The sequence below is a fragment of the Echiichthys vipera genome (genome assembly GCF_963691815.1).
Source record: "Echiichthys vipera genome assembly, chromosome: 14".
NCBI classification, from domain to species: domain Eukaryota; kingdom Metazoa; phylum Chordata; class Actinopteri; order Perciformes; family Trachinidae; genus Echiichthys; species Echiichthys vipera.
In genome coordinates, this window is record NC_139839.1 from 559,573 (window position 1) to 573,129 (window position 13,557).

Genomic DNA, 13,557 nt, shown 5'->3' on the forward strand with positions numbered 1-13,557 from the left:
CATTTTAAATATTTAGCACCTTTATTTTGGAATAAACTCCAGGATCATTTCACCAGCACGGAGCATTTCAGAAGCAGCATTAAGGAGTTTTTAAATACAGTTTGCACATTTGTTCTGTCTCTGAGCACTGATCTGCTTTTTGTCTGTTTTATTTAGTTCATTTATCAGGTTTAGTTGTGTCTCATGTTCAGTTGTGTGTTGTTTTGGTTCTAAATGTGAAACTTGTGTGTTGTTGCTGCTGTCTCGGTCAGGACTCTTGGAAAATAGATTTTAAATCTCAGTTCCTGGTTAAATAAAGGGGAATGAAATAATATTTCATATTTTCCTCGTATGGTGGCGCCCTGGTTTGGGTCTTGGTTCTGAGGAGCAGCGGGTGTTTGGCTCCTCACCAGACTCAGGTTTTCAACAACAACACGATCACAACGCGTCCAAGTGTTTGTCACAAACCAGAGGAAGAGAGATACATTTAGAGGCAAACACAAAGATGATGCACTGTTGGGTCTCATCTCCAGTTAATTTTTACACTGATTTGAATTTGAATCGCCTTTATTTCCCATGTTATTATTTACAGTTTAATCACTTAAAAGGGCAGAAATAATTTAACATTAAAAGCATCAAAAAGAAAAGACTCAACCTTTAAAAGACACATTTAAAACGAAAAGCTTACACACACACACACACACACACACACACACACACACACTGTAGCAGCTTAAGGAAACAAGACAAAAAAACATATATTGCAGAGACCCTGAGCATCATGTCACATCATAGGTAAAGGTCTTTGCGGTGTTCAGCACTGGTTTAGGTTTAAGAGAGGTGGGCTTTAGTAAAGCACGTTTGCACGTGTACGAGCACGAGCGTGCGCACGTGTACGAGCACGAGGCCTACGGCGGTTCTGAGGTCATTTCCTGTGCGCCTGTTGGGACGTAGAAAAAAGAAGGAGGGACCATGCGCGGACATTTCAAACAATGGCGGTGAAAGGTTCACGTTGGTGTGATGCGGAGGTGGAGTGTTTACTGCAGATTTGGTCGATGAAAAGATTCAAAAACAGTCGACAAGACGCACAAAAACTCTGAGGTCTACGGAAAGATCTGGAAACAAAGCCACGCATCGCCATGACGTCATCAATGCGTGTGACGTGTTACGGCGTGATGACGTATAGGCAGCAAGAAGCATTCTCCGAGGCCCAGGTAGTGTGAGTACAAACGGGCCTGGAGGGGGGGACAAGGACCCTAAAGCACGGGGCACGGGACGGAGGCACAGTGGGAGGGCGCTCTAAAGTGGACTCACTCGTGTCTCATAGAGCAGAGAAGCTCTAAGACGAAGGAGCAGGTGGAGGAGAGGGACACCTGCTGACTCTGCACACCTCACAGTCAGCAGCTGAGGAAAGTGAGGCGTTTTGACGTGAGCAGAGACATTTGAACATTTGTTCACAGATTCACGTATCATCAGATGTGCAGGTGAAACAACAAGCAGAGCACAGCCCCCTCACACCCACCCCTCAACTCTGTCACACACATCCCTCAGGCCGCAGCTACAGGGTCCCTGTAGGACAAACTTAGTGCAAACATCAACATCACTATGAAATCTTTAATGTTCGTTTAAGGGTTTGTTCTGTATCTGCTGTTTGTTTTATGTTCACTTGTGTTTCTTTTTATGCACACGTGTAATAGAAAACCCAGTGCTTCCTGCAGGGGACAGTGAAGGTGTCCTGACTCTGAGTTCATGCAGGTCAGGGGGAGACTTCTGCCTTTGCTGGGACGAGTCTCAGTTGACTGCACAGGTGGTACAGGAGGACGGGTCGTATGGTCTTATCTCTTATGCCGTAGATGAGAGAACTCAGACACCTGGGGAAGATGAAAATACACACGTATAAAACATTCTGGGCGCGCACAAACACTATCCTGGTTACAACTCTTGAGAGCGAGATGAGGAGGGGGTTGTAGACGGTGGAGGAGAGACTGAGCACCAGCTGGACCAGGTGCAGCAGCAGCGTGTTACGAGCTTTACACGCCGTAGCCCGGTTCGTGGAGGCCGACCTGGCTGCGATCATCACTCCCACATAGGAGGAGGTGACTGCCACCCCCGAGGACAGAAACAGAAAACAAGTGTAGGCTTTGTCGTAATGATGAGACATGGGCCCCAGAAACATGGATAGGTCTGCACAGAAGTCCCTCATCTGCAGAGTCTCCAGGGCTTCAAACGGAAACTCTAAGAGCAGAAGAACTCGTGTGAGGATGTTCAGTAAAGTCAGGGCCCACACCGCGGCGATGGCCACCGCCGTGTTCCTGTTGGTGATGATGGTGGCGTGCCTCAGCGGGAAGCACACAGCCACGTACCTCTCCAGAGACATCAGCACCAGTGTGAGAGGAGAGATTTCATTAGTGAGATCAGCGAGCATGGTGAGAACCCCGCACACGGGGTACGTCAGCCGCACTCTGCACACAGCCACGATGTAGAGTAACTGACTCAGGGCCATCTGCACCGTGTCTGCAAGGAGAAGGTTAAACAAGAGGATGTAACGGGAGGTCTCACGAAACACCGTCTTACTCCTCAGTGTGAATAACATGGTGCCGTTAATGAAGAGGAACACGCAGCAGGGCGCCGTGGTCAGGGTGGAGAACAGCACTCTCTCCAGCAGACCCTGGTACTGCGCCTCAGCACTGGCATTGCTCACAGACTGATTTCCATTCAACATCTTTGAGAAGCAGTTAAGACATTAACCTTCAAACACACAACAACACAGACCCAGAGTCAGCAGACGTGTGTGTGGAGTCCACGCTCAGACATGGTGCGTCTGTGTGAGCACAGCTGCTCTGTGCGCTGGTCCTTCCCTCTCACACTGTTTTTCAGCACGTCGTCACGCCCATGTCACGTGACACGTCACATGTCCACATCATCCACAGGTGACGTACATGTCTTCTGTCTTCTATCGTTGCCCAACACCCTGGTTACGTCATTTTGTCCATCATGGACATGAATATAGCACTCATGTATATCGTAGTGCTCCTTTATGCTGTTTGATTTGTATTAAAGGTTGAATGTGTAGAATGATCAGAACAGCTCCATCTAGTGTCTCCAGATTTTCGTCCCAACAACAAAAAAGAAGTCCAGCAGTGGGGTTGCCAGGTTGGTCAGACCCGGCCCAGTAGCTCCAGGAGACCGGAGTCTGTTTGAGCCTGTTTGAACCCGTCCCCTCCAGAAAACCACAGCATCAAAACAAGGATTAGAGGAGTTTGACTGACTGTTAGCGTTAGCGGTTAGCGTTAGCCGTTCCAGCTAAGTGCAGATGAAAGTGATGTTAGCAGCGTAGCCATGTGGGCGTGCGTTTGAATGGCGTTCCTCTCCTTTCTCTCAGTCCATGGAGTGAATGCTCGGCCTATAGTGACTCTGGTTGTTGCCCGTCTCCGCTCACTCAGCTGCTGGGACAAAGAACGCCCCCTTCACTGAGGCTCCCAAGCAGCTGCACGATCGGCTAACTCCATTTCACCCAGTGCCAGTCTACAGTAGCTGCACCCAACAACAGGCAACCCTGGCAACCAGCCTACAGTAGCTGCACCCAACAACAGACAACCCTGGCAACCAGCAACGCCCAACGCTATTGGCTGCTACCATGGAAACAGAACGGGACAGGAAGTCAAACATTTACAATATTCGTTCAGACTAAAGAGAGTTTTAATGGAAAAGCAAAACTTTTTTTTGTAACTTTGTTTCCAGATCTTTCCGTAGACCTCGGAGTTTTTGTGCGTCTTGTCGACTGTTTTTGAATCTTTTCATCGACCAAATCTGCAGTAAACACTCCACCTCCGCATCACACCAACGTGAACCTTTCACCGCCATTGTTTGAAATGTCCGCGCATGGTCCCTCCTTCTTTTTTCTACGTCCCAACAGGCGCACAGGAAATGACCTCAGAACGGCCGTAGGCCTCGTGCTCGTACACGTGCGCACGCTCGTGCTCGTACACGTGCAAACGTGCTTTACTAAAGCCCACCTCTCCCAAACGGGCCGTGGACGGCAAGCGTGCCGCTGCTAGACGTGGTACGGTTGCACTCACACTGGTCAAAGGAACCAGACTGTAGCCGTGACACGTGCTGGGGCACGGGACGGAGGCACAGTGGGAGGGCGCCCTAAGGGTGTAATTGCTAACTATGCAGTTGTCATTCGATAATCAAATGACAAATCAAAACTTTACTTTGGAAAGTTGTGTTTTTCTATTGACTTTGGACTTGACTTGTTTGAACTCGTTAACTTTTCCAGGCTCTCCGCTGACGTCCGCGTCACCTCCACGAAGAGTCCTGTGAAACTCCCACAGGAAATCTGAATCATGTCAATATTTACTGCAAACATTAATGAGTTAGGTTTGAATATTTAATGAGTGTCAGTGAGTTTCTCAGGAGACCAGGTCAGAGGGGAGGGCTCCTCTCTGTCACCTCTGTTTTCAGCTGCAAATCAAAGTTTATATCATATTTACATCAAAGATTTCAAATGAAACATAAACAACAAAACAACAAACGGAGACTTTAATGTTTTTAAGTCGTTGGTAAAAGTCAAATTAACTTTTGACTCCTTCATTTTTAAGGGGGGACGTATTTGAACGGCAAGGTTTAAATACTGATATTTAATATAATTAATGTGTTAAAAATGAATCAGAGTGTGTTTATCAAAGTTCATTTTTAAGTTAAAAGACACAAAGTCTCATCAACCTGGTCTCAATGATGAGTTCATTGAAGAAGCACAACAGAGACGCTGGTTCTGATCATGATGACACATTACTATACTTTAAAAAGCCTTAGTCCTGTTTTACTTCTGCACATTAGTTCAAAGTTGTTTTCAACGACGCTAAACAGAAAAACAAGAACCAGGTCTCCTTTCCACTCTACACGCAAGATCCTGTTTGTGGTTTTCATGGACAGGATATGGAGGCGTAGTCGTGGTGGGGAGGGGCTGCAGGTGGGTGGGCTGAGGATCTGGTCTCTGACGTGGTCCTGATGGCGTCGTGGGTCAGGGACCTTCAGCACTCACTGGATCGGTTCACAGCTGAGTGTGAAACGGCCGCGATGAGGATCAGCACCTCTGGATCTGAGGCCGTGGCTCTCAGCAGGAAACCGCTGGATTGTTCCTCCGGGTCTGGAACGAGTCCTGACCCCAAGTGAAGGACTTCAAGGACCTCGGGATCTGGTTCACGAGTGAGGGGACGATGGAGCAGCGGGGGCGGAGCTGCAGTCGCTCTACTGCACCGTTGTGATGAACAGAGAGCTGAGGAAGGCAAAGCTCTGGATCTACCCTCAGTCCTGGTTCCTACCCTCACCTGTGGTCCTGAAAGCTGGGTCAGGACCCACAGAACCAGGTCCAGGTCAGGACCCAAAGAACCAGGTCCGTGTCAGGACCCAAAGAACCAGGTCCAGGTCAGGACCCAAAGAACCAGGTCCAGGTCAGGACCCAAAGAACCAGGTCCAGGTCAGGACCCAAAGAACCAGGTCCAGGTCAGGACCCAAAGAACCAGGTCCAGGTCAGGACCCAAAGAACCAGGTCCAGGTCAGGACCCACAGAACCAGGTCCAGGTCCAAGCGTCTGAAATGTGTTTCCTCAGGAGGGGGTCTGGAGTCTCCCTTAGAGAGAGGGGGAGAAGTTCAGCATCCGTGAGGAACTCATAGCACGTCCAGCTGGGAGGAGGCCTCGGGGAAGACCCAGGACCAGGTGGAGAGATTAGATCTCCACACTGGCCTGGGAACGCCTCAGGATCCCCCAGTTAGAGCTGGTTAATGTGGCCCGGGAAAGGGAAGTTTGGGGTCCCCTGCTGGAGCTGCTGCCCCTGAGACCTGATCCAGGATCAGAGGCTGAAGATGAGATGAGATTTCGACCCGAAATCCGAAGTTGCATCGTTCCAGTGAAAGTGATACAGACTCAGAATGCGACAGATGTGTCATCACACTTACGCAAGTTGTTGCACGAGGGTCTTGGAAATGTATTATAAGGGTTCATGGTGTTGCTTTAACGAAACATCATGTCATTAACGGTGCGGGGAATAACTCAGACCCAAAAACAGACACGGACACAGAGTCAGAAGTAAACAAACGTTTAATCGAAAAACAAACAACCAACAGTGTCCAGAGAACGGGGAGAACAGGGACGGGGCCCGGGTGGAGATGATGACGAACAAACGCGGGGATCAGGAGACGAACACGAATGGGTGGTGGACCAACAGGTACTGGGAAACCAAAACAAAAGAAAACAAAGAAACAATTAACGATGGATAAGGAAACACGGATAAAGGAAACGAGCATGAGTCACGGGAACCAACCCACAGACGCGATACCACGTAAATGCGAACAACGGTCTGGCGCCGAATGTGAGCGCGACTGGCTTTTTATCCGTCAGGCGCTGATGAGGGGATGAGCCACAGCTGGGCGGAAAGACACAAAGGGAAAGACACAAGCAGGGGAAACGGACAGAGGGAGACAAACTCACACAAAAGGACGAGGGAAGAGACCGACAGGACCTGGATCCTGACACATCAAGGTCAATTAGGGTGTTATTGCAAACTATGCGGTTGGAAATTCTTTAATTTAAGTCCACTTTGTTATTAGAGATCAATGATCGGCGCCCCGAGTAGTTGGGGGTTAAATGGCTTGCTCAACAGCACCTCGGCAGTGCCCAGCAGATGAACTGGCATTCAATGGACTTGTGCTTATAAAGCGCCTTTCTAGTTTTCTGACTGCTCAAGGCGCTTTCACACTCATCCTACTCACCCGTTCACACAGACATTCACACTGATGGCAGTGGACATCTACAGACCATCTAATCTAATCTAATCTGACCATCCACACCACATTTACACACCCATGTACAGCACCGAACCGCCAATCTCTCACATGGAGGACTACCCACTCTGTCACTGAGCCACAGCCGCCATGGTCCGCACAGGGACTTAAACCGGAGATGGTACGGTTCCCGGCCGACTCACCTCTGGACTGAGCTACTGCCGCCCCAAGTTACATATGTTACTTTGGAAAGTATAGTTAACTATGCACAACTGTACGCTGGCATATTCATTCATTCATCTTCAGCCTCTTGTCCCTGTCGGGGTCTCGGGGGGCTGGAGCCGATCCCAGCTGACATCAGGCGTGAGGCGGGGTCCACCCTGGACAGGACGCCAGTCTATCACAGGACACATAGAGACGAACAGAGACAGACAACCATTCACACCTACGGGTGATTTAGAGTCATCAATGAACCGAACACCTGCACGTCTTTGGACTGTGGGAGGAAACCGACATTGACATGAAAAGCTTCAAGTTTGCTCCATAAACTCTGGACTTGTTAAACTTTGCAGTACTTTGTTTCTATGAAAGTTCCACATCCACACCCTCCACTTCATTAAGACGACTAATTAACCCCCAAAGGAGGCTTCACTCATAACAACATCTAATGAAGACATGATGACGGGTGAGGTTTAAATATTTAATGTGTGGGGATTTCTCTGTGATGCCTCAGAGTCTCTCACCAAAGGAAAAACAAGACTCTCATGACAACACCTCATCACTCAGCAGTGAAGGTGTTGCATGTTGCCGAAGGAGTTCACATCAACGTTTGCATTCAATGCAAATGTAACGGACGTCTTCACACACGCTGGGTTCAGTCTTTTCCCGGTCCTGCGCCCAACAGAGCGTTTCCATCAGACCCAAGTGAAGTGAACGTCCTCTCATCACTGGAGTCCCTCTGGACCAGGTCTCCTCTGTCCACACGACCTGCTCCTCAGCAAAGCCACGTCTGGCCTTTGATTCTTTCTGCTGATGAGAGGTTTGGTCACTGCAGAGTGGGCGTTCACTCCAAAAGGTCTTAGGGCGCCCTCCCACTGTGCCTCCGTCACAGGTTAGAGCGCCCTCCCACTGTGCGTGCGTCCCGTGCCCCGTGCTTTAGGGTCCTTGTCCCCCCCTCCAGGCCCGTTTGTACTCACACTACCTGGGCCTCGGAGAATGCTTCTTGCTGCCTATACGTCATCACGCCGTAACAGGTCACACGCATTGATGACGTCATGGCGATGCGTGGCTTTGTTTCCAGATCTTTCCGTAGACCTCGGAGTTTTTGTGCGTCTTGTCGACTGTTTTTGAATCTTTTCATCGACCAAATCTGCAGTAAACACTCCACCTCCGCATCACACCAACGTGAACCTTTCACCGCCATTGTTTGAAATGTCCGCGCATGGTCCCTCCTTCTTTTCTCTACGTCCCAACAGGCGCACAGGAAATGACCTCAAATTCTTCCAAAGCATAAAACAAATATGACCAATCAGCCCAAGCGAATGCCTTCTTAGTGTTGAGAGACAGCAGCAGGGTCGGGTCCTGAGGGCTCTGGTTAGTTGGATGATGTTAAGGAGCCTCCTCTGGTTATCACAGGAGTTCAGGCCCTTGACAAACCGGTTTGGTCCTTGACAACATGGGGCAGCACATCCTCTAAATGATAGCGTGATCACACTATCCTTTTGGCCGCAGCCAAAACCGGTTTTTCAGCTAAAGTCTAGTACCTTTAAGTAGTGTGAGCGCACCCGCTCCGCGCTCAACAAGGGCCAGCTGGGCCGCCACGGCCCGCTTGAAAGAGGTGATGACGTCATGGCGATGCGTGGCTTTGTTTCTTTAGCGGAGCCGTTTGCACATGTACGAGCACAAGCGTGCGCACGTGTACGCGCACGAGCCCTACGGCAGTAGCGTTATGTCCGCCTGTTCTGACATGTAAATAGAAGGAGGGACCATGCACGGACATTTAACAACAACAACAATGGCGGTGAAAGGTTCACGTTGGTGTGATGCGGAGGTGGAGTGTTTACTGCAGATTTGGTCGATGAAAAGATTCAAAAACAGTCGACAAGACGCACAAAAACTCCGAGGTCTACGGAAAGATCTGGAAACAAAGCCACGCATCGCCATGACGTCATCAATGCGTGTGACGTGTTACGGCGTGATGACGTATGGACAGCAAGAAGCATTCTCCGAGGCCCTGGTAGTGTGAGTACAAACGGGGCTGGGGCGCGGGGGGGAGAGGGAGGGGGGACAAGTACCCTAAAGTCCGGGTCGTGGTCCGGGAGGACAGTGTGATCACGCCCTGAGAGTAGTCAGAGATAGGGCGCACTCCCACTGTTCCTCCGTGCCGTGCCCCAGCACGTGTCACGGCTAAAGTCTGGTTCCTTTGACCAGTGTGAGTGCAACCGTACCACGTCTAGGAGCGGCACGCTTGCCGTCCACGGCCCGTTTGGGAGAGGTGGGCTTTAGTAAAGCACGTTTGCACGTGTACGAGCACGAGCGTGCGCACGTGTACGAGCACGAGGCCTACGGCGGTTCTGAGGTCATTTCCTGTGCGCCTGTTGGGACGTAGAAAAAAGAAGGAGGGACCATGCGCGGACATTTCAAACAATGGCGGTGAAAGGTTCACGTTGGTGTGATGCGGAGGTGGAGTGTTTACTGCAGATTTGGTCGATTTAAAGATTCAAAAACAGTCGACAAGACGCACAAAAACTCCGAGGTCTAAAAGAATATCAGTAAACAGACTTCAAAGCAAGTTCAGGCAACATGACCACAGTTTAGTGCTTTTTGAACATTAAAGAGCCCCGACATTTAAGTATAAGCCTGAAAATGAGCATAATAGGACTCTTTACATCCACTGAGCAAGCCATGAAGACTTAAAGCAATGGGAGAGACAGTGTTAGAGAGATGACATCACTCACTGATGACCGCGGTGACGTAATGATGCTCTGTGAGGACGGAGCATATATACGTGCGGTGCAGGGAAGCAGACCCAGATCAGCTCTGCCCTCATGGAGTGAAGATGGTGTCTGTGCTCGTGGCTCGGCTGCTCAGCACTGACGGCTGATTCAGGGTTAAAGGTGTCTGTGGGGATGGATCGTTTCGGCTCTTTAACATGATGAGCTTTACTGTGTGTGACATATTCTTTATGAGTTCAGCTACAGCAGCCACAGGAGCACAATGTTGTATCTGCTGCAGCCTAGGGCCAACGTCACGGCTGCTCCCAGAGCGAGTCGGAAGGAAGCGTACGAGTTAGCGCTGCTGGGTGTGGTGACCGTGGGGTTGATCTGCTCCTTCTTCTACATTAACTGTGTTCTGCTCTTCACCCTCAGGAGTAAGCAGCTCTTCTGTGAGACGTCCCGCTATATCCTGCTGTACAACCTGCTCTTTGCAGACACTCTGCAGCAGATACCCAACCTCCTGCTTTACATTCTGGGTCTCTTAGTGGTTCGGATCCCGTATTACGCATGTGGTGTTCTTGTTGTTATCTCACTTATCACAGACTCCATCTCCCCGCTCACCCTGGCTGTGATGTCACTTGAGAGATATGTGGCCGTATGCCATCCCCTGAAGCACGCCATCATCGTCACCGTGAGGAACACGGGCGCGGCCATCGCTGTGGTGTGGGCCACCAGCTTCATCCAGACCCTCATTCAGGTTTTGATGCTGGTGTACGTGGTCACTAAAAACCCCTTTAACATGCAAATGAACTACTTCTGCTCCAAACAGAGCCTCCTGTTCGCACCGATCTTCCACAGCTTTGAAATCGTGTATCCCAGCATGTTCTTCCTGTCCGTGGGGTTGGCGATCATCGCCTCCTACATCGGCGTCGTGCTCGTAGCCACGTCTGCCTCAAAAGACAGAGAGTCGGCCAGAAGGGCTCTCTGGACCATCCTGCTCCACCTGGTCCAGCTGGGCCTGGTGCTGCTCTCCACCTTCACCCCCACCTTACTCATCGCCTTCACCAGGATCTGGGGGAGAGTCAGAGTTTCGCGCATGGCCAACGTCTGCTATATTTTCTTGAACGTGATTCCGAGGGGTATGAGCGCTCTCATCTACGGCCTGAGGGACCGCAGCATCCGACCGGCCCTGGTGCACAACCTGTGCTCTTGGTGGAGACGCTGCGCTCTGCTCTTTAAGTGCCGCTGACAGACTCCAGGTGTCTGTGTGAGCTGACCCCAACACATGTGCATGCTTCATATTAACACATGACAATAATAATAGTTATAATTATACTTAACACTGTTTATGCACCTTTTACAGAAGTGATGTCCGGCTCATGTGTGTGTTAATTACGTGTCCCTGTGATAAACAGTGAGCACATGTGTGTGTGTAGTTCTGGTGTTTCTGTGTTAAGTGTGACTTCAAAGGCCAGTTCTGGCTCTTATAAGATTATTAAAAGTATAAATGCTTTAATACATTTAAAACACTGCCGTCCTCACCTTCAATAGCATCAAAACAACAAAAGCTATAAACAAGAAAAGTCTGATTTTAAAGCACTGATGAAACAAAAACAGGTGAAACTGTTTTTGTTGTAAAGCTCTTTGTTACTGTGTTTTAAATTGTGCTTTATTAATAAACTTCATTATTATTTTACAATGGTGAGTCTGAAATGATGTGAGATGTGAAGTATATGTGAGTTTATTTGATCCAGTACACAAACAAGTGCACCTGTTCCACTCATAACTCTGAAGTATAAAGTTACAAAATGATAGAAGAAGAATAAATGAATGAAAGGCTTCAGGGACAGAGTCTGCAGTGATGACAGGACTTTATTAGACAAACAGATTTCATTTAGTGCAACACAGTAAACAGCTCTGCTCCATATTCTGTGTGTGTGTGAAGCTCGTCACAGCCAAGGAGATGTGTTTGTTTGTTTGTTTGTTTGTTTGTTTGTTTGTTTGTTTGTTTGTTTCAGGAATAATCTAAAAACTACTGCAGTGCATAAGAGCTGACATCATAAACACACACATAAATTCAAGATTCAAGATTCAAGAAGCTTTATTTATTATTGTGCATCAGTTTGAACACAAAGATGAAAGGATCAGAGTAACAATAAGCATAAAAACATGAAATAAATCAAAATAAAGCATAAAAACATGAAATAAATCAAAATAAAGCATAAAAACATGAAATAAATCAAAATAAAGCATAAAAACAATGAACTTGATGTGACCGAGTGCAGCGGACGTTGTGGTTAAACTCAGGTTTATACATAAACAACAGTTTTACAGCAGATGAAATAAAATAAGAACAAAGTAAAGAAGTTAAACAGAGTTAAAGTGCAGCAGCGTTTCTGACTGAACTCAGTTACAGAACAACTCAATACAGCTCACAGTCATGAACCACAATGTAAAAAGATCAGGATGGAATATGATCTAACGTTAAAGATAAACACTTATAAGATGAAGAAGAAGAAGAATTACCTTATTTATCTCGCAACGGGGAAATGTTATTTTTTCACTCTTATTATTATACATGTCACACACACAGGCCCGAAATACACACGTGCACAAACAGGACCTATACATGCAATTAAGGAGAGATGTTAGAGCGAGGGGGCTGCCAGTGACCAGCGCCCCGAGCAGTTGGGGGTTCGGTGCCTTGCTCAACAGCACCTCGGCAGTGCCCAGGAGATGAACTGGCACCTCTCCAGCCACCAGTCCACACTCCATTCATGGTCCACACGGGGACTTGAACCAGCGACCCTACAGTCCCCAGCTGAGTCACCTGTGGACTGAGCTGCTGAGTCACCTGTGGACTGAGCTGCTGAGTCACCTGTGGACTGAGCTGCTGAGTCACCTGTGGACTGAGCTGCTGAGTCACCTGTGGACTGAGCTGCTGAGTCACCTGTGGACTGAGCTGCTGAGTCACCTGTGGACTGAGCTGCTGAGTCACCTGTGGACTGAGCTACTGCCGCCCCCCAATGAAGAAAAGGACTGAAAACAGCAACAAAAACCTCATAAATAAAATTATTTTTAAAGCTGGAAAAGCAAATATGAGCGCGTGAACCTCAGTACTGAGGAATAACTGATACCACGCATTAATGTTTAACGTTAGAGACGTCATGAACAGCACACGGAGAGACACAGAGAGAGAGGGGACCCAAGTGCAGGAAAGGGAAACAGAGTCAGGTCTTTATTATTTTATTAACCTTTATTTAAACAGGTCAAATCTCACTGAGACCCAGGGTTTGACTTTAGAGTTCGGCTCATGTTGGGTTCAGACTCCCTGCCTGGGTCCAAACGGTGGTTTTGCATCTATTTTTACTCATTTTGCATCTTTTTGTGCTGGTTTTGCTTCTATTTTTACTCATTTTGCATCTTTTTGTGCTGGTTTTGCATCTATTTTTACTCATTTTGCATCTTTTTGTGGTGGTTTTGCATCTATTTTTACTCATTTTGCATCTTTTTGTGTTGGTTTTGCATCTATGTTTACTCATTTTGCATCTTTTTGTGACGGTTTTGCATCTATTTTTACTCATTTTGCATCTTTTTGTGCTGGTTTTGCATCTATTTTTAGTCATTTTGCATCTTTTGTGCTGGTTTTGCATCTATTTTTACTCATTTTGCATCTTTTTGTGCTGGTTTTGCATCTATTTTTACTCATTTTGCATCTTTTTGTGCTGGTTTTGCTTCTATTTTTACTCATTTTGCATCTTTTTGTGCTGGTTTTGCATCTATTTTTACTCATTTTGCATCTTTTTGTGGTGGTTTTGCATCTATTTTTACTCATTTTGCATCTTTTTGTGTTGGT

At 47.9% G+C, this 13,557-nt stretch overlaps 3 protein-coding genes across 3 annotated transcripts in view; 2 read left to right on the forward strand and 1 right to left on the reverse strand.

Moving 5' to 3' along the window:
- Positions 1 to 1,735: 1,735 nt before the first annotated feature.
- Positions 1,736 to 2,701, reverse strand: LOC310956815 (odorant receptor 131-2-like; the record flags this gene model as incomplete). Its single annotated transcript, XM_083927187.1, has 1 exon — positions 1,736 to 2,701. The coding sequence occupies one exon, from the start codon at positions 2,699 to 2,701 to the stop codon at positions 1,736 to 1,738; it is 966 nt and encodes a 321-aa protein (XP_083783313.1).
- Positions 2,702 to 2,851: 150 nt separating this feature from the next.
- The window catches only part of alg8 (ALG8 alpha-1,3-glucosyltransferase), a 131,176-nt gene continuing 120,470 nt past the window's right edge, over positions 2,852 to 13,557 (forward strand). Inside the window, exon 1 of the mRNA XM_083926700.1 lies at positions 2,852 to 2,862. The gene's annotated coding sequence lies outside the window, so the exon portion shown is untranslated. The remainder of the gene's footprint in view (positions 2,863 to 13,557) is intronic.
- Positions 9,982 to 10,950, forward strand: LOC310956816 (odorant receptor 131-2-like; the record flags this gene model as incomplete). The annotated part of the gene is made up of 1 exon (XM_083927188.1): positions 9,982 to 10,950. The coding sequence occupies one exon, from the start codon at positions 9,982 to 9,984 to the stop codon at positions 10,948 to 10,950; it is 969 nt and encodes a 322-aa protein (XP_083783314.1).